We start from the raw sequence: 20,243 nt of genomic DNA on the forward strand, positions 1-20,243 counted from the left end.
CACACGCACACACACACAAACATATACATACATAAAATTCACAGGAACATACACACACAAGCACACACATACAAACACACATAAACATACACACAAAGACATACACACACACAAGCATATACACATAAACACACAGGAACATACACAAACTAAACACACATACACGAAGACATACATACACACAGACATACAAACATATACAGACAGAAACACAGACAAACACAGAGTGGGGCCCACAAGCTGCCACCACCCCCCAGTAGTAATGATCACTGTTAGGAGACTTAAAGGTCTTCTTGTTATCCCTACAATTTATATCCACTTCACAGATAAGGACTCAGGGAGGTCAAAGTCCAGCTTACAGACTGACACTACATTAAGGGGTGGCCAAAGCCCAGCAGTCAGGGGATAATAGGGCTGCTGTAGGGGGACAGTCCTTGAGTACCTACTATGTGCCAGGTCAGGCCTACTCTTGGTATCTGCTGTCCCTTGCCTGGAGCTATGCCACTCAGCACCAAGGATCTACCTGTCTTAGGGTAGGCTCTTCATGGCTCTAGCTCCCCCATGCCTCCCCAGCAGGGCCTGGCACAGGTTGGGAGAGGCAGTGTTGGGCCACTCATGTGAAATGGGATGTGGTGTTTAAAGACTGGCCCAGCCATGGCCCTATGGTGGCACCCTTGCTGCTTCTGGGCTCCAGGCCCCTCCATGGCGCTCTCTGATGCTCCCCGTCTCATCTGCTGGATCACTATCCTGCCTGTTTGCTCCCAGGTTGCCTGGCTGGGCTGCTCCTATTCTCCTGGGATGTCTTTGCGTAGCAGGGATTCTCCTTGAGGGATCTGAACCTCCTTCTTGTCTCCTCTCCTTCCTCAAACACTGTCTGGGCATCTACTACGTTCCTGGAGCATCCCAGGCACTGAAGGCTGTGGGACATGGACAGGCTTTGTTATCTAGAAGACTGTTCCTCGGTTTGCACATCTCTGAAGTGGGGGAATCACACAGATGCCACCTTGTGGGCCCTAAGGATTTGTTTTTTTATTTTATTTTATTTTATTTTGTTTTGTTTTGTTTTATCAAGACAGGGTTTCTCTGTGTAGCTCTGGCTGTCCTGGAACTCACTCTGTAGACCAGGCTTCCTTGATCTCAAAGATCTGTCTGCCTCTGCCTCCTGAGTGCCTGGGTTAAAGGCATGTGCCACTATCCAGCTACACTACCATACTCCTGGTGACCTTGAGATTTAATGAGGTACCATGAGACAGTATCTGCATGATGCAAAGACTCCAGTAATACAAAGTACAGCTCTTCACCATGCGCAGGGAGAGCAAGGTTGGGAGGGCCCAGCCCTTTTAGAGGTGAAGAGCCCAGAGAGACGATATTCAGGAGGATTCCATGGCTTGTGCCTCTTCCTTCTTCCCAGAGGATGCTAATTTTCCCCTGCCCTCTCTTAGCTTGCCTCCTCTTCCAGCCATTGCCTTTCCACCCCTCTCTCTACCCACATCGGTATGTCCCACATCATTGCTTTCAGGCTAAGAAAAAGACCAGGCCCTAGGAGAGGGGCACACTAGCAAAGCCAGTCAGCCACATCTTGTATGCATTTGAAATGACACTGTACCCAGACACTGATGCCAAGCTGGGGTTCCCATGTGTCTATGTGCGGAAGCATCCCTCGGGCAAGCTAGGATGTTCATACTCAGGCTTGAGTAAAAGCCTGAGTCTTTCCACAGGCCTGGGAATCTGCAGATTTAACAAACACCTCAGGATGTACCCAGGCTGGCTGTGGAGCAGAACGCAGCCAGGGAGACTCCCCCCATGGAACTGTGACCTATGTGTTAGGCTCTCAGAGGTGGATGCCATTTCCAGAAGCCAGAGGACATAGCTAAGAGACACACATGTGGGCTGGCCTACAGGCCCAGCAGGGAACCAAATGTCTGGTCAAAGCTCGGATGCTTACCAATGGGGAGACTGAACAATAACTCAACCACACACACACACACACACACACAAATCCTGGTGACTCGGTGACTGGTCATATGCTCGTGGAACCAAAAAGCCTTGCAGAGACATGATCAAGTCAGTCAGCCTTGCTTGGAGCAGGCCAAAGAACCTAGGCCCCAGGTGCCAACCAGGCAGCTGAGACCTGAGGTTCCAGCCCCAGACTTCTGTGACATTTCCTCTACCTACACTCAGAGCCATAACCTGATGTTGGCTTCCACTCATACCCTCTGCCGTTTACTTCATGACCTCCCTTTCCCAGGGCCGGCATTGTCTTTTGCCAGTCTCTAATCCTGTTCTCAGGCCACTGGCTCATCTTCATAAAGGGACCCCTGGTTCCCGTCACTACCCTGTCCAATAACCTTCAATGGCTCCCTCCTGCCCACAGGATCAAATCTAAGCCCTGTAGCACAGCTTCTGGCTACTGTCCTCTTTGCAGTCTCCTGTCCCAGTGTCCCGAGGCAGCCTCTCCAGCCAGACTTACTGCCCCAGACCATCCTTCCAGTTCCAGATTTAACTCCAAATAGCTCTGTTTGCAAGCTTCGCTGCAACACTGTCCTCAGTTTGCCCAGCTTCAGTCTCCCAGGAACCTGCTCACAGACTGTGACACACAGAGCCCTTGTATACTAGATCTTGCATACTTCAGACCCTCATGCTCTTCCCAGGCAATCGCAGGCATGTCTCACTGCAGCCTACTTATTTAGAGCTGGGATCAAACCCAGGACCTCTCACATGCCAGGCAACACTGTTCTTTCTGGCAAAGAAATACAGCCCTTGTCTCTTGCATAGATTCTTCTAAAATGTTTTATTATTATGGGGGCAGGGGACATGCACGTGTGTGGAGGTCAGAACACAGCTTACAGTAGCCCAACTTAGTTGGTTTTCTCCTCCCACTATGGGTTCTAAGGATTCAACCCATGCGACCAGGGCTGGCGACACCTTTACCTGCTGAGCCATCTCACACAGCCCTAAGCCTCCAGCCACACAGATTCTTGATGTTCTATCACAGCACTAAACATAGGTCCTTCCTATGACAAAAGTCACCCACAATGACTAATGTCGCTCTTCACACACATCATCACATTTCACATCTCTGGGCCACCCTGAGGGCTGGGTGGGTTTTTTGATTCCTAATATTTTTGGTGACACAACAAGAGAGGCAGAGAGTCTGAGAAGCCTGCCGAGGGTCACACAGCTACGGAGAACTCATGCCAGGATCTCAGACCATGAAAGTCTAGCTCCCGCCCCATACTGACTAAGCATCTACTGCTGCAGCTGAGGTCGAGAACACATAGAAGAAAGCCATCAGGGAATCTTCAAGAGCCTGGCTCCCACCCAGAGGCCTGTTCTTTGAAGGGCACTATTGTGCCCGTGGCGAGCATTTAGGTGTCAGCAGACTTTGCCAGAACTGAGATGCAGAGACAAGGTCTAGCCCAAGGTCACAGCCAGAAAGTAGCAGAGCTTTCTGCAGGACTCTGCAAAGTCCTACTGAAAAATCTGGTCAAGGAAGATGAGCAGCCAGGGTCTTCAGCTGGGCTGGTGAGGATCGGCCATCCAGGTGCCCCAGGCTCCTCTAGCTCTCCCTGTGGAGACTCCCTCCAGGATGAGCATGCACTGGGTCCCTGGTCCCTAAGACAGATGTTTCCTTTTACTAACTATTTATCTCCATCATGAATTACTGCTATTTACATTTGAATGTGAGCTGTGTCTCTGAGTCCAAGAGAGCAAGTCTGTAGGTGGGTGGCACCTAAGTGACCTTCCTGAACTCTTGCCATGTAGGCCAGCCAGCTCTGTCCTTCTCCGTGAGTCTGTCACTTCTCACTTATCTCTGATGTCCCTCAGGGGGCAGCTGCCCTGCCTGCCCACTGGAACCAGACCTGGAGGGGTGGGCAGACAGACGGGGGGGGGGGGGAGGGGAGGAGGCATGTGGGAGGGGGCTGAGCTTCACCACAGGCCCCTTTGCAGTTCAAAGTGACAAGCTCAGGCGGCTGTCCCTTCAAAGGGCAGACACAGCCTGCCTCCGGGTGCTGTAGCAGCAGTCCGGAGCCAGGAAGGAGATGCAGGGGTAAAGATGGCTCTGGGAGGCCTGACTCGCCCCTGTCCATGCTTGCCAGGCCTCCACTACCCCGGCTGCAGACACCTTGCCATATAATCCTGGGAAATCACTTTCCTGCTCCGAGCCTGCCTGCTCTTGCTCATTTGCAAAGCATACAGAGGGTACTCGGATGCCCAAGGATGCTAAGGAGAAAGCCCACCTCAGACCCTAGGACACTTGAGTGTGTCTCCCATCGGCTGCTTCCCATCCGTATGACTGGCGTGAGTCACTCTCCAAGCTCCTTAAGCTCGTTTCTCTAGAGTCATATAAGGCTAAGGTGGAATGATGTCATGCCCAATGGAAGTAGACAGGTCACAGGTAAACTCCATTAGTGCTGAAGTATGCCCTGCCTACTGCTATAGCAGCCCCAGCAGGACTTAAGAGGGGCTTGGTCCAGGAGCCCACTAGCTCAAATGCACCCTAATGGGAAGGTCTACTGAGATTATCACTCTCTAAGTCACAACCCTAGCACCACAGGAGAAACACAGGACATTCATCAGGAACCACCTAATCAGCATATACTGAACCCCTATGCCAGGCTGCTACCAGGGCACCAAACCCAGCAAGGAGCCAGGAAATCCACCTTCCCAAAGGATCTCAGAAAAATTCTCCACTGACACAATGCCAGGGTTCCACAGGCTGGCTGTGTGACCTTAGGCACAGTATTTAGCTTCTCTGTGTCTTCTCTTATTTGAAAAAAACAAGCTAGCACCCATGTCAGAATGTCACTGAAGAATGAAAATGGCTCAAAGCCTGTGCCTCTGGGGCTACCAGCTCTAAGCAAGCATACAACTGTGGCTGCTGCTGCTGCTGCTGCTGCTGTTGCCGCTGTAGGCTCTCTGGGTCCTGCCCTGTGGTCACTGCTGCTGTTCTCTAGGTCCTGGCCCGCCTGCTCAAAGCCTGTGCAGCTGACGTCCTTCTGCCTCTCAGACTTGTGAAGTGTCAGCTACTGAGCGGCATCCTGAGCACCCTGCAGATCCAGGCTGCTGGGAGCTTCCCCTCAGCTCTGTTTCCCTACCAGCTGGAAAGTGTAGAAAAAGCGCCCAGCCCTGCTGGGCTTGTCAAAGCAGGGCTGGCTTGACTCGAACCAGGCTTGGCTGGTAATTTTGCGGTCACGACAACTATTTTCTTTACATACTGCTATGGAAGGGGGAACCCCCTGCTTTTTTTTTTTTTTTTTTTTAACCTAATTGAAGACACTATCAAGCGTAAATATGCTGGCATTCTTAATAAAAACATGATGGAGGGAAATATTCAAAAGCTCAATAATCAGAAGCAATTTGTGTTGCGCAGAGAGATGTGCCATGTGCCGGCTCCCCTCCCTGACTGAGCTCCCTGCAAAACTTGCTTTCTGGCTGGCAACTTTAGACCTATGGCAGAAAATCACCAACAACAGTGGGGCTCGGAGGTAGCCTGAAAAATACCCTCGAAAAGAAAAACACATGCGGGAGAGCGTGGTGCAGAAGCCATATTTCATGCCTGACTTTAGAGACTGTTAATAAGGATTAGAAACACTCCAGCAGCCGGCTATCAGCCAGGGCGGGGTAATTAATGCCGCTTCAGATCTCTGCGTGGGGAAATGGAAAAGGCAAGTGTCCCTCCCTCATCTCACAGCAGAGAGAGCTCATCCCATGGAACAGCTCAGAGGACTTCCGGACTTGTGTCCAGAGCTCAGCTGAAACCTGGCTGTTGCTGCCTGTCTCTCCTGATCCGTCGTCGGGCAGATTGGGGGATCCTGTCTAAATTATAACGATATCAAACTCTCTCTCTCTCTTTTTCAGGATTGGCTAGTAAATATGATTAAGATAACACGTCTGAAACCACATGTCTTCAGCTTGGTGTCCAACATGTGGAGGACAGATGTATTTTCCGTGCACAGATGACCTAGTCGGCTGTTCCCCTGAGGCGGGGACCCTGGAAGATGGGACTTAGAGAGGTCTGGGCAGTGTATTGGCCCAGTCTCCTAGCCAGACTGCTGGCCTCTCCATGACCCACTGTGGGAATAAAGGGCCAAGTGCAAGGTGTCTGGGATCCACACACAAGGGTGACAGAAAGAGGCACCATGCTCAACCATCTCTCCACATCCCAGAACTCCACAGCTCAGAAAACTCTTAAAACCATTCTACTGTCCAGGCCACCATCACCAGATCCCTCTCAGGAGCCAGGAGAACTAAGACATCAGCTAAGTATTAATGCTAGAGCCTGTTCTGCAGAGGGCTGTGGAGCGGAGCGCTAGCTCCTATATAGGCATGTGCAGGCCTGGTTCTTGCTTCTACTCAGGCACTACAATGCAGGAAACTTAGCCAGGCTCTGACTGCACCTGGACTCAGCTCTCCCCTTGCTTCAAGGATTGTTTTTTTTTTTTGTTTTGTTTTGTTTTTTTTTTATGGGGGGGGGGAGTCTGGGTGTTGAGACAGAGTTTGTTTATGTAGTCCTGCCTATCCTGGGACTCTGTAGACCAGGCTGGCTTCAGACTTAAAGACCCACCTGCCTCTGCCTCCCAAGCGCTGATATTAAAGGTGTGGACTACTACTTGGCTTTTCAAGGATCATAAAGAGATTTCAGCTGGAACCTTATGCAGCAGTCCAAAGACCCCAAAGATATGGCCAGGCTCTATGCTATCTAAGCAGGGTCTTCAGATCCTAGGTCCGCTGAGGTGGAGCCCAAGCTAGACTACACCTCGAGAGGTGGGAATGAAGGCTCAGAGCTCCCATCCTGAAAACCACTGCCATGGTAGACCAAGCAGGCAGGGACGGCGGCGGCAGACTGTCCAACCCCAGGAAAGAGTGAATAAATGATGGTGGCGCACACCTTTAATCCCATCACTTGGGAGGCAGAGGCAGGCAGATCACTGAACTTGAGGCTAGCCTGGTCCATAGAACGAGTTCTAGGACAGCCAGGGGCTACACAGAGAAACCCTGTCTAAAGTAGGAGGAGGAAGAAGAGGAGGAGGAAGAGGTGGAAAAGAAGAGGAGGAGGAGGAAGAAGAGGAGGAGGAGGAGGAAGAAGAGGAGGAGGAGGAGGAAGAAGAGGAGGGGGAGGAGGAAGAAGAGGAAAAGACCCATGTCTGGGGAGGCGTTGCACCTGAACTGACCTGCTAATAGTGGGGTAACTCAGTCTCTGGTAAGGCTCCAGAGGGTTGGGTTCCCTCTCTTAGTGGTCCCCAGGCGGGCCACTCAGTGCCAGCAGCCAACCCAGATTTCTTTCTGAGCCAGTCTGCCTTGGGAGATCAACACTGTCCTAGGCCTGTGGCTGATGACCACTACTTTCTGACCCCTTATTAGAGCTCTTGCAGTGGCCTCCCTCAATGCTTAAGGCCTCTTGTCCCTTCCCAGTGGAGGAGCCCTGGGCCAGGGGGCAGACACCGTGAGCACAGGGTGCGGCTGGCAGGCTGGCTGATAGGAACCATCTGCGTTGTCTTAGGCTGCCCCTCTGCCCACTGTCCCTCTGAACTCGGCCGGTTCCCGCGGGCCGTTTGATGCTCGCAGGGTCACAGACCCCCGCACACAAATCACCACCGAAGGGCTGGGGGTGGGGCGGAGGCTCTGAAACCTAATCCACAAAGTTTGCTGTGCCGCAGGCTCACTCCTTCCCTCGGTGCCTAACGCCCCCTCCCTTCCCAAACAAGCCTTAGTTTTTTTTCTTGCCAGAACAACAAAAGTTGGTATCAAGTGTTTCGAGGAAGAAAGTCTCTCCGCAGCCCCCACCCCTTACCAAGAAGAAGGGCCTGCTACTCGATGGAACCAGGGATTGCAGAGGGGCTCGGGGAAAGGATATTTAAGAGTTATCATTGGGTCCATTCGTCCTTGGCCCCAAGTGCCACATATACACTGGCTAGACTCTGTGCTCCTGTGGTCCCCTTCCTCTGGGACCCAGCTCCCTTCTCCATTGAATCTCTGGGTCCCAGTGCAGCCAGAGACAGGAGCATTACTCCTGCTCTCCTCCCACTCCATAAAACAGCCCTAGCTTGTCCCTTTCAGGGTTGGGGGTGATATCCTTCGCTCATCCTGTTCCTTTCAGTGACCCCGAGGCTGGGCTCCGGCAGAAGAGGAGAAGGAACTGGGAGTGCCCCCGCCCTGCTAGGATGCGTGGGTTCCCAGCACAGCCAAAGACCTTAGGAAAGAGGCCAGCCAGCCTGGTATGAGACACAAAATTCCTCTTCCAGCTCTTATGACTCTGAGGCCTTGGGGCTGAAACCCTGGGGGTTGTGAGTGGTGTTCCTAGAGGGGGACAGAGCAGACTTTGGGAAGCACAGGAGCACAAGCATTTTTTTACTTGCTAGGTACAGCTTTACTTGTTGTTGTTGTTTTGTTGTTTTGTTTTTGTTTTCTTTTGTTTTTCAGTAGGTGCATAGCCCCGGACTCTCGATTGCCCGGCTGGCCGCTTCTCCACGGCTCCGGGCTCCCTACTGCGTCCAGAAGTCCTTGCCTTCTGGCTGTCCTGGGACCGGTGTGGGTCTATTAGTCCACGCAGGCCTCTGAGGCTCCTACACGGTGGTCACAGGACGGGCTGAGTCTGCACAGAACCGGTTGAAGGATGAGATGAAGGAGCGGTTGCTGCAAAGGGGGGAATAAAGGCGCCAGAGGCCTGGCTGCGAAGCGGGGGTTTCTGCGGGGGTCGAACAAAGGAATTTGGCCTCTAAAGAAAGGGGCTGAGCTCACAGCTGGGAATGGCCGCCCCAGACCTGCAGGAGTCTCAGAACTACAGCACAGTCCTTAGAACCTGACGAAATCTGCCCCTCAGAGGACCCTGGTCTCCACTGCGACCCTCTTCTGGCTCTTACCGGACTTGCCTCGACCAGGGTGGTAGTTGCATGAGCGTCCTCACTGGAAGCCCCAAATACCCGACTCTGAGATACCCTCTGCCTGTGGGGCTATGTCCCCATTTACCAGATGCTGCCACAGAGGCTTCCTCCCCCCCCCTTTCCTCTGCTGGTCCTCTTAGCAGGCTCAAGAGACCCTATCCACTCCCAAAGGAAAAGCTAGTAGTGGGACTCTGGGGCCCTCCGAGGCCCCCCTCCTCCGGTTGCCCTCGGAAGGGGTGGAGGGGACACGGTTGTAAGGTGTTCAGCCTCTTTTCTCTGCTTGACATGAATAAGGGGATTAGGGCGGCAGGTTTCCGTCGGTCACTCTGTGGGACAAAGGGCCCCGAGGTTTGAGCGGTCAGCTCCTGATTAAACGCCAGAGCCTGTCACTCAGCACTAGGCTAGGTACTTGTGTTCCTGACATAATCTTATTAGAAGATAAAACCAGAGAAATCCTTTTTCATAATGAAAAGTTACATTTAACGGCTGCACTCGTCCCCCACACCCTCCCAGACCCTTCCCGCCTTCCCGGTTGCTGTTGGATATGGCTCGCCTGTAATTGGCATTTAAAGTACCAAGTCCGGGAGAAAAACGGGGTTTAGGGTTTTTGTAATCCCCCTAAACTGTCTTTGTTCGAAATCTCCACAGATACAAGTCTGTTAAGGGTAAATATTTGTGAATTGATACAACCACACCCCCACATCCCTGCAAACCAAATCTGGAAGGGGGAAAAAAACCGTCCGGCCACGGCGCTGGTACGCGGGGAGGGGGTCGGGGGGGGCGTAATTCTGCCTGCGCACGCAGCCGTGCTGAGGACTCTGTTGCGGGGCCCCTTCTCCAGCTCCAGGAGCAGAGGCACTTGGGACATTTCTCAGGCGGGAAAAAGATCTTACAGGCTTTCCTTCAATGTTCTACTCCCTAGATCAACAACTCTCCCCGACTTGCTCCCGTGCTTGCCCAAAGGGGTGGGCTGGAGGGCTGGGGCGGGAATCTTAAAGCCTGTTCTCGCCACCAGCTTGATCCCTTCAGTTGGCCCCTTTAGTGGTTCCTAGGGGTGCCGCTCCCCGACTCCGTGTGGGTGCTCCATCCCACCGGGCACCCGGCCTCCAGCCTCCAAGCTTCGGAAGATTCCTTAACTGCGAAGGAACCCAAGAGCTGTGGCGGGGCCCTGGGTTCCGGGCTCCAGCCCAGCCCGTCCTGGATCGGATCGAATTCCTTCATAAATCAGCGGCCGGGTGAAAGGGGTGCGCGTTAGAAAGGGCAGGACCGTGTGCGCGTATTAGAGCGCGCGGTTCCCAAATCCGGGCTAAACCCCTGGTGACACCGAAATTCATCAACCACCGCCAATGCCCCTGCTCCATCTACCGAGGAGCCCGGGAGCCTGCACACCCTAGCTGTTCCACTCCCGGGAAAAGAGAATTCCGGGAGGCAGAACCGGCTGAGACGAGCGCCTGGAACACTGCGCAGACCTGGGCTGCGGTGAGCCGCCTTGCCAGTCCCGCTGGCAAAGGGGGCTCTCCCCTCTGGAAAGGAGTTATTCTAACCTTTCTGTCCTCCGGTCAGGGCTGGCCTCTCGGGAGCACTCGCCGCTCTCCACACCCCCTGCCCCGCCCCAACCTTCCAGGCCTGTGCTCTGAAGAGAGGTATCTAGCATCTAGGGCTTCAGCAAGTCAGGACAAGGCGATCTAGGGATCCCAGGAAGGGAGGGAGGCCCTCTGGAGCCCGTTCCCTCACCCACAGGTCCCGCTGGGGGCATAAAGTCAGCGTACTCCACAGGCACTCTCACAAATAACGTTCCTTTTAAGAAGCAATGCTACCCCAGGCCCACTGCGCTCAGCCCTGCTCTGCTCTTGCAAGTTCCCATGCGTTGGTCAAGCCCCAAGAGTGTTAGAGAAAATGGTCTCTGAGCTTGCCTGTCATGGCGGCCATGCGGTGCTGCCTGGGGTGGGACGCATATTCCCTTCTCAGGGGACCCAGCAGAAGAGCGGCTGCCCTTCTTGAGCCTCCCACGCAGGGTAGACAGACAACGCGTTCCTGCCTCCGGCTTACTTCCCAGCAGGAGGGAAGAAAATACACATGGACACTGAGTGCCCCATGCAGGCTGGTACCTTTTACTTCGCTTTGTCACAACCTAAGATGGGACCCCGTCATCCCCATTTCACAGAGGAGGAAATCGAGTCTGTAGGAGATAGTTAGGGTCTGTATCTCAAAGCTGCACTAGCCAGCAACTCCCTTTTGGTCCTTTTCTCTTATGCTTAAGATCACAATACTCAGAGCTTGGGTTACCCTTCTGTTTCCCTGATTTCTACTCTGGCCTGAGTTAGGATCCACACTGGATGGCCCAAGTAACTGCAGCAATTTCAGTGCTACTCAGTAGGACTCTCTTCTACAATTGACAGGTGGGGGAAAAGGGACACTCAGTGTCAGCCGGCCAGCCACATTCCAGGTTGGCACTGCCCCTCCTTCCTGGGTCAAAACTTTGGAAGCACCTATGGAACAACAGAGAGCTGGAGGCCCAGTGTTGGGGTCACCTCATCGTCCCAGCATATTTGTTAATTTAAACAGCTTGCTCCTACCACCCTGGTAGGACAGCCCTGAGAACTTCCCTCCTCAGCCAGCAATCTCACTATGAGTGTGTGTGTGTGTGTGTGTGTGTGTGTGTGTGTGTGACACCTCTTTTTTAGCACAGGCTGGCCAGGAACACCTTTGCTTCTTATAGAAGCAGATTCTAGGAATGGGTCATCCTCCCTCCCCCCCCCCCACACACACACCAAGCGCCAGGCCAGCCAGGTGCCCTGGCATCAACCCCTATTGGAGCCTCTGGGCCAGTCTAGGGTCACTTGGGGCCAGGTACTCCTTGAGGTCCTGTTCCCTTCATAAGTCCACACAACTTGAGTCCTCCTTCAGGGCCCCCAGGGTCAGCAGGCAGACCCAAGGGGCTGCCAGTCATGGGACTGAGGTAGAGATACTATTGCTCTGAGCACAACAAAGGAAGGGCTCACGGGAGAATTTATTTGTACTGATCTGGGCCAAGCAAAAGGTAAAGGCCATTGAGGAAGTGTGTCAGCCAAGACTGAAACCCTGGGAAAGATACCACTGGGAGCACACCAGCCCGTATACCCCAGCACGGCCATGAGTGCCACGGCAGTAGTTAGAGCAAACACAGGCCCTTCACTGCCCGTCACTTACACCTTCCCCCCAAATTACACAAACTTTGAAACATTTTTCTAGAAGAAGATGGATGCTTCAGGAGACTTGAGGTCAAGGCTGGGCTGTTTAAAGTATATTATTAACAAATAAACATTTACTGCAGAGGGAAAAGAAGAGGGGGAGGAGAAAAACCCTATAGGCCACCAGGGAACCAAATCATGTTGCTTTTGGCATCAAATGACAGGAGACATTTATGATATGAATGGAGAACACCAGAGGCTGATGGAAAGGCAGACGTCTGCCACCTCACTTCCCCTGCCTTCGGAATCAACTTTTTCAGCCTCCCTTCCTCACCCCTCCCCTCTTACCATCACCTCTCCACTTCTGACCGCAGTGGTAATAAATATATATAATTTGGATTTTCTCTTTGCTGCCATCAACACAGAATCTGGGAACTGTAGAGCGCTAAAGATCTTCTGGCTGGGTCAGTCAGACAGCCAAGGACCTGGGGTCCTGGTCACCTCAGGGCTGGTTAAAAGCTCACAGAGCTCTGGGCGTGGGATGTGCGGACCATCCGCCCTGCCCCCATACCCCAGGCCAAGGACTGACTGTGGTGCCCAACAAATTGAGTATCCTCTTTCCTAAGTGACGTGATTTCCTAAGTGTTAGTTTATATTTTTCCCTCCCTCTCCCTCTTCCCTTCTCTGTCTCTTTCAAAATCCTGCACAGTCACAAGACCTGGGAAGTTATGTTATACCACCACAGACAGAAACCTCACAGTGTGCCTGTGCGTGTGTTCTAATCTTCTGGAATGTTCTTCCACCTTTAAGTCTGTCTTTCCTTTTAAGTCTCTGGATCTCACACCCTCTAGATCAGTCTTGCACATGGAAGTTGAGGGTTTTGCCTGACGTTTGAGTCACAAAAACAGTAAGCTAGGACAGTTCTCCAACTATGAGATGACTATTGAGCATGCTCTTCCAAGCAATATGCGGGCACTGGGGGTGCCCATTGTTTCCTCAGTGGAAATATTGCTTTTCTGGGCCAACACACGATCCCAGGAGGAACAGAGCCACACACCAGCCCAAGATGCTAACAGTCACCCGCTCTCACAATCAGAATTTTCTCCAACACTGGAACAGGGGATAAAGGATACCTTCAGAAGGAAGCATTTACTGAAGCCCCAGCGGGTGTCCCCTGGAGTCCTGGAAGCTACTGTGCGTGGTGATCTCACCATGCTCAGGAGAGCCCAGGACTGGCAGTGAGCTGCCACTTAGATGGGTGCTGGTGCCAGGAGGTAAACCTGGCTCTGACCTAGTGTCAAAAGCTCTTTTTGTGACAGAGGGAGGTAGTGAAGGCACAGTGCCCTCCTATTAGGCAAAAGGGGGATGCTGTCCCAGGGGAAGATACTGATGTGCTTAGATGTCCGCCTGGCTTGGCCAAGAAACCTGTCTGCAGTCTGGAGGTTATCTTTGGACACACACATTCCCTGCAACCGGACAACAAAAACTTACAAAATGTAACAACACACCAGGCGAAGATACCAGACCCTTTGGGCACCTAATGTAGAGTCTATAAGAATACTTTCCCAGGTAGGCAGAAGGTCAGGTAGGTGCCTGGTGGCTGTTGTGTTCCTACGCTTGGCAGGAAGGCAGGCAGGAAGGAAGGAATGGACCCTCCAATCACACGCTATAGAGCAGATCCTAGCCAACACTTTCCTCCACTTGAGAAAAATACTACAAGCAAATAAGGCCACAGCAGCCCAGAGCCTTGGGAATAGAGGGTGAGCGGAGTCGGCCCTGAATAATGCTTTCCTTCAGCCCCAGATGCCTGCACGGCAGGAAGGCGGTCCCTCATCTCCATCCCACAGAGAAGGTACTGGAGTTAAATATACAGGCTCCCTCCAAGGGACCAGCGATCCTCAGACTGGCACTGGCAGTGGGAGCCCTTCAGCTCTTGGGGGTCCAGAGAATACCCCCAGGCCCGTTCATAAGGGAAAGTATTGGCTTCTTTTTCTAAGCAAGTTCCTGGAGAGACCCAGGCAGTGGGCTACAGTGTCTGTAACCCCGAACTAGTTTGATACAGGAGTGATACTTGCAGGCTGGGGCTTTCACCATTAAGCAAGTGCCAATAGTGAATGGGATACCAGAACATCGAGGAAAAAGGCCTTCCAAGCCGGGAAACGAAACCCAGAGGCCAAAAAGGGCGGGGAGCCTGTGTTTGCCCCTCTGATGCTACACTGATGGAAGCAGTCGCTCTTCTCGAGGTCAAGGTGAGCCCCCTGATCCAGGAAAGCTTTTTTCCGGGCAAACACTTCCGAGGAAAAGAATGTGCTGGGAAGAACCCGGCTGAGCCACTTGCGGAGAAATGTTTTAAAACCCAGCCCAGGACTCAGAAGGCTTTTTTTTTTTTTTTTTTGGTCAAAGTCATAGCCTGGATGCCCCCTTCTGCCGCGGAGGATTCCCCTACTTGGGGGAGCGGTGCGGGGGGCGGGGGGGGCAGGACCAAGGCATTCCCAGTGTTCTCAGCAGAGCCAGGGAGGTCGCAGCATCCGAGGCTTTGGACGCCTGGGCAGGCTCCTTACAAGCGGGTGGAAGAGCTCCGGGCAGGAGCCCCGCACCCCGAGAGCACAAAGGCTCCCGCGCGCACACCTACTGCTCCCCAGACCCCTCCACGAGCTGCTCGACAGCCGTCAGACTCTATTGTGTGACAGATTTTTGGACTCTCCCACCGACCCTCTCCACTTCCGGAGCCTCCTCCAGGAATCCGCCACCTCCTTAAGACAGAAACCTTTTCCAGACAAGCAATCGGGGCGAGTGAGCGACAGCCAGCAAGAAAAGGGAGTTACATAATTCGATTTCACTAAACTGCCAAGAAAAACAACATATATTGGGGAGGGAGGTTGTCAGTTTTTTTCTCAGTGTTTCTGGGGGGGGGGGGGGGGGGGAAGAGAGAGAGAGAGAGAGAGAGAGAGAGAGGGGGGGGGGGGGAGAGGGAAACACGGAGCGGTGTTCTCGTTTTAGCGGAGGCCGCGCGTTTTCCCGGTTTCTAATTCGGTTTCTCTATTCCAAAGAGGGCCGAGGTCTTGGGTTTTCCCTCCCCTTTCTTTGAATGAGTCCCAGAAATGCACATAAGGATGGGGTTGGGGGTAGGAGAGTTTTCAGGGTACAAATAAAAACGTCTCAGTTCCAGGGCCCGAATTTTCTTTGCTCTGCCAGGCCTGCGAGTGGATTTTATCAATTGTTCTATATGTGTCCAATAGCCAGTTAATCACCCCCGTGGTGCGTAAAACAACTTCGCGCTTCTGGGTGCCTGCAATCGCTGGGAACAAACCGAAAGGAAGAAGACACAACAAGAAACACAGCACCTCTTTAAAAGGTCTACTCTGCCGTTCTGCGCAGGCGGGTGAAGAGGGCTTTTTACAAAAAGTACTTTTTAAAAAAAAAAAAAAAACAAAAGTGTGTGTGTGTGTGTGTGTGTGTAGGGGGGGTGCTGCAAATTTCCCAGTGCTGAGGAGACACACACTTAAGATCAAGAAAGCACGTCTCTGTCCCCATCGCCTTAATTCTCGTCTGAAAAGCATTTGTGCACACATGATATAAATATGCATCTGGGATTCTCAAAGAAAAAAATCATGAATAAAAATATATTTTTTTATTGTGTAAAAGAACATTGTTTCCGTGTGAGTTCTTGCGGGCCTGGTTGATCTCCTGCTCCCTGCAAATGCTGCCAGGAGACCCCGGGGATTTGTCCCCCCCAAGATAGTCTTGATAACCACTGCTCCGCCCAAGCGCACCAGGAGGCCCGCCTATCACAGATACTTAATTGTCGTTATTGTTCCAAAGGAGAGATGGGGGAGGAAAGGGGAAACAGAGAGGGTAAGGCCGAGGTCCTTTTCCTAGGAAACTCGGGACAAGAATCCTGGGGACTAAATTCCTTCCTAGCACCTGGAGTTTGCACCTTGGTAGAAGCCAGCTCTTTGGTGGTGTTTTTCTTTTCTTTCAAAAACAAATGTCAGTGGGACAAAGCAGTTGCAAATGTTTAATTGTTTTGTAAACTGGGGAGGTTGGTCACTCACCCAGCTCCTGTACTATCTTAGGGCTGAGCCAGAAGGGCCAGGGAGATGTCTTTCCCTGCTCCATTATGACCCAGCAGCAACTATGTACAAAAGGTTGCAAAGTCTTTGCAGTGTTAATTAAAAAAAAAAAAAAAAAACCACCCCAAAGTTTCAGAGGCTCATTTCTACTTTCCCAGGCCTCTTAGAAGACCCACGTGTGGGGCTGTGAGGTTAGTGGCTAAGCCGGGTGTAAGAGGTACTGGTACCTAGCTACAGTACTTCTCAGAGAGGGGCTGCCTGAGTCACCCCCCAAGTCCCTAACCAGTGCTACCTTGTTTTATTTCTGCTGCTGTATGCGCGGCTTGTGGGCAAACTGCCTGGTGACCTTCCCCCGCCCCCCACCCCCCCAGGAACTAGAGTTCCATGGCACAGACACAGGATGGACATCAATGATGTGCCTAAACCCGGGGAACACCAACCCTACAGACAGGCCTACATCATGTTATAGAACCAACAAAAGAAGAATCCTCGAAACCTATCCCAACCCTTGCCCATAGAAAACCCCACTCTACCCCAGCCACCAAAAAGAGCAAGGTGCAAAAACCAGTCCCTGAGCCGTTCCTAGTTCCTGAGGATGCTCCAGCAGTCAGCCACCAAGGCCCTCTGCAGGGGCTCTGGCCTGCAGCCCCAGTTGTCAGGCTCTAGTCAAAGAGTTCAGCTGCTCCTTTTCAAGCTAGACCCTGGATTTGGAGACCAGTGATTTGCTTGCATTCACTGCACGGCACACGTAGCCCTGCCTTTTTTCTCCAAGGACTTTGGCACCCAGAGACCACTCCAGCCCAGAGCACCTGAGTAGCCCCATCCAAGAAGCCTTTCCGAGCACCACTTAGAACTTCCCACAGGCTCACGCTTGTCTCTGCAACTCCACTCCCAAGATTCCCACACCCCTCTTTCCACCTAGGCTCCCCATTGCACACCAACTCAACCTCCCCTTTGCACTTCCAGGTATACGACCCCAGGCAGGTCACCAGGAAAACTGCATCTTCTTCGGTCTGTCCCCAGCCACACAAATCCACAGTGCCACCCCACTTAGCATAAAAGCCAGCAGGTAAGGCTCAAACCACACCTCTAGTATGAACCACCCTTTTCCAGCACGCTGCTAGAAGGTAGGCTGTCTGGGCCTGACCCCTCGGCCAGCCACTCCAACGAAGAACAGTAGTCTACTCCAGACAGATGGATTCTCCAGCTAAGAAAAACTGTAAGGGCAAAATTCCCGTATGGAACGGTTTAGGAAGGACACCCATTTCTCTTTACCAGAGAAGAAAAGTGGCGCAAGGAGCCAGGGTGGGGATCCCCCGCCTGCATCGCAGCCAGGGTCCAGCACCCACCTCCCTGCTCCGGGAATCCCAGACGCTCTTGAACTGGGGAAACACAGTCAGGCTTGGCTCTCTAAAGCAATGCCTTTCTTGGAAAATATATTCTTGGTCCCCACTTCAGGCTTTAGAGGGGCCAAGCCCTCTCCCAGGACAAGCATCGTATCGACCAGTCCGCCCTGGCTTTGTCTTGTACCCCAATTCAGTCACTCTGCGCAGGTTTCCGGGACAACAGATGGCACCTAGGGGCACCCCACCACTGTCGGCTGGATGGAGATGATTCGCCCCAGCCCGGAGACACGCAGCCCTTTGAGCCCTCGGAGCTGCCGGGCCCAGTGGAGCGCAGAGCCGGCCGCAGGGCGGCGCGGGCCCTTCCCGGCAGGGACCGGCTGGGCTGGAGTGCTGGTCCGTGGCGGGGAAAGAGAGGAGGGCGAGAGGCGCTTACTGTTGGTAGTCTTGTTTGCAGTACAGTTTCCGATCCCGGAAGTAGCAGCTGGTGGTGAGGGCTTGCTGACATGCCGCGCACTGCAAACACTCCTCGTGCCAGGACGACTCGTTGACTCGCATCAGGAAGCGGTCGGAGATGGGCCGCTGGCAGCCCTCGCAGACGGCGGGATGCGGGCAGTCGGAGCCTGCAGCGCACAGGGCGAGAGCCGGGCCGTCAGCGCCGCCTGGCCCAGCCCGGGAGCGCCACCCGTCGCCTGAGAACCCCAGCCGGCGAGCCAGAGACCCGGCAGCCCTAGACAGGACGTTCCTTTCCGTAAGCTGGGGCGCCGAGAGGCCGAGGGCCTGCAGCCTTGGCTGGGCGCTGCGCTCTCCCCGCTTGCGGAGATCCAGCGGATGGTGTTATTACCAACGAGAAGGAGCTCCGCGCGGGGTGACCGGCTGGAACCCAACCAGCGAGGTGAGGCCAGGACACTCGCTGGCTGACACGCCCCACGATGCTGATGGAACCTTCTACCCCAAGACCCGCGGTTTGGATAGACCCGGGGGATAGTTTTCTCTTCTAAAAGCTCCCCTTCCCCAGGTGACCTGGCATCTCTCCCGGGCTCTAAGGAGACAACTTGGTTCTCCAGCATCCCTGCCACCCGCTTCCCACCCCAGCCCAGTTCAGTGTAGCAGCACTAGAACCCAGACCCGGAGAGGACGGTGTGAGTGACGTTGAGGCTGTTCAGTCCTCTGTCTAGGTGACGTCCCTGAACGTTGTCCCCTCAGGGAGCTCTGTCTAGGTGTGCTTGTTACCCCTCCGGTGGTCTTTCCAGGGGTCCGGACCCCCTCCCCACGTCCTGAAAACCTATTTTCTTTATTCTTTGGCCCTCAAGCCGGTATCCACAGCGGCACGACAGACAACCCTACCCCCTGACCCGAACTATTCGGGCGTTGCGACCCAGCACTCACCCAGCAGCACCCCCAGGGTGGCGGGCCCGGGGCGAAGGGCGTGCTCCTCCATCTTGATGCCGTCCAACATCTTGGCGCAGTCCGTCTGCCCGCGAGGGAAGCACCTCTCCAGCGACTCGGGACCTGTTGCTATATCCATGGGACGCCCGGCGCGCCGCGGACCCCGCCGGCTGGGCCGCTCGCCCTCCGGCCCGTCCGCCCGCTCCGCTGCAGCCGGGGAGGCGCGGCGCCCGCGGGGTCGGGGCCGCCCGCTGCCCCGGGGCGAGCGTGGAGCGGCGGCGCGCTGGCCCCGGGCCCCGGCGTCGTGCGGGAGGGCCCGGGCGGCTGGCAGCCCCGCGCGCCGCTCTCTCCCGGCTACTCGCAGCCACGCGCACCCGCTGCTCGCCTGTCACCTGCTTGTCAGCTCCGGGTCCCGGCTGCGGCGGCGGGCGGCACGCGGAGCCGCCGGGCGGCGGAGGAGGAGGCGGCGGCGGCGGCGGGCGGGGGAGGGGGCGGGGGTGCAGGGGCGGCCCCGCGGGCTGGGGGGGCGCGGGCGTCGCAGCAGGGTCCCGGGCGGGGCGCAGCGGGCCGCGGGGCTCCAGGCGCGCTCCCCGCACTACTCCAGTGCCATGGTGCGCCCGAGGAGCCGCTCGGTTTAGAGCTGGGGCTGGCGGCGGAGGGATACTCCGGCCCCGGCCGCCTCACCCCTCCTCAAACTTCCTGACATTTGAACTCATTGGTATCACTGCGCCGGGATGAGCCGGCTGCTCCACGTCAAATAGTGCCGTCGCCTCCCCCCCTCCCTGCGGGAGGGCTCCCTTAGCCCCCGGCCTGCACCCCGTGCCGCGCCCTGAATCCAGGCGGCCATCCTGTCCACCTTTGGCAGAAGTTTGGTTAGCCATCGAAACAAATCCTGTGCCCCACCCCTCTTGAAAAATTGATTTGAGAGTTGGGGAAATCAGGCTTTCTTTTTTTTCTTTCTTGCCTTTTTTATTATTAATATTTTTGTTGTTGTTGGTTTTTTTTTTTTTTAAACTCCAGCGCTCAGAGGAGTGGCCCCGAGCGAGGCCAGACTGTGCGGACGGCGGGGAACACAGCGACTTCTCCAGGGGACGGCGCCAGGCGGGAGAGGGTGCCCCAAACCCGGACTTGTAGGCTAAGGTAGGTCACAGGGTCTGAGTTGGTGTCCCCTTGGGAGGCGGGGCCTGCACCGGACAGCCTAGTGTGCAGAGAGGGCTCCTAAGGTCGATGAATGGGTAACATCAAATGTAAGCAAGAACCGCTGGCCAGGACTCGCCAAAGGGAACCCCGACCTGGGGAGGGGGTGTAAGGGCTATAGTTTGAGTAAGTAGTCCCAAAAATCCCAGACCTGGCAGAAATAGGGCGGGGGAGTGAGTTGAGGGG

The 20,243-nt window shown here is 54.4% G+C and overlaps 1 protein-coding gene across 2 annotated transcripts in view; it reads right to left on the bottom strand.

Annotated features, from left to right (window-relative positions):
* Lmx1b (LIM homeobox transcription factor 1 beta) overlaps positions 1–19,269 on the bottom strand; it is a 77,730-nt gene extending 58,461 nt beyond the window's left edge. For both annotated transcript variants that reach the window (XM_021193509.2, XM_021193507.2), the window contains exons 1-2: positions 18,861–19,269; positions 17,908–18,094 (exon numbers count right to left, since the gene is read on the bottom strand). In XM_021193509.2, the coding sequence (XP_021049168.1) occupies positions 17,908–18,094; positions 18,861–18,999 (326 nt within the window). In that variant the 5' untranslated portion in view covers positions 19,000–19,269. The remainder of the gene's footprint in view (positions 1–17,907; positions 18,095–18,860) is intronic.
* Between the last annotated feature and the right edge of the window lie 974 nt (positions 19,270–20,243).

Source organism: Mus pahari, chromosome 3 (genome assembly GCF_900095145.1).
Source record: "Mus pahari chromosome 3, PAHARI_EIJ_v1.1, whole genome shotgun sequence".
NCBI classification, from domain to species: Eukaryota; Metazoa; Chordata; class Mammalia; order Rodentia; family Muridae; genus Mus; species Mus pahari.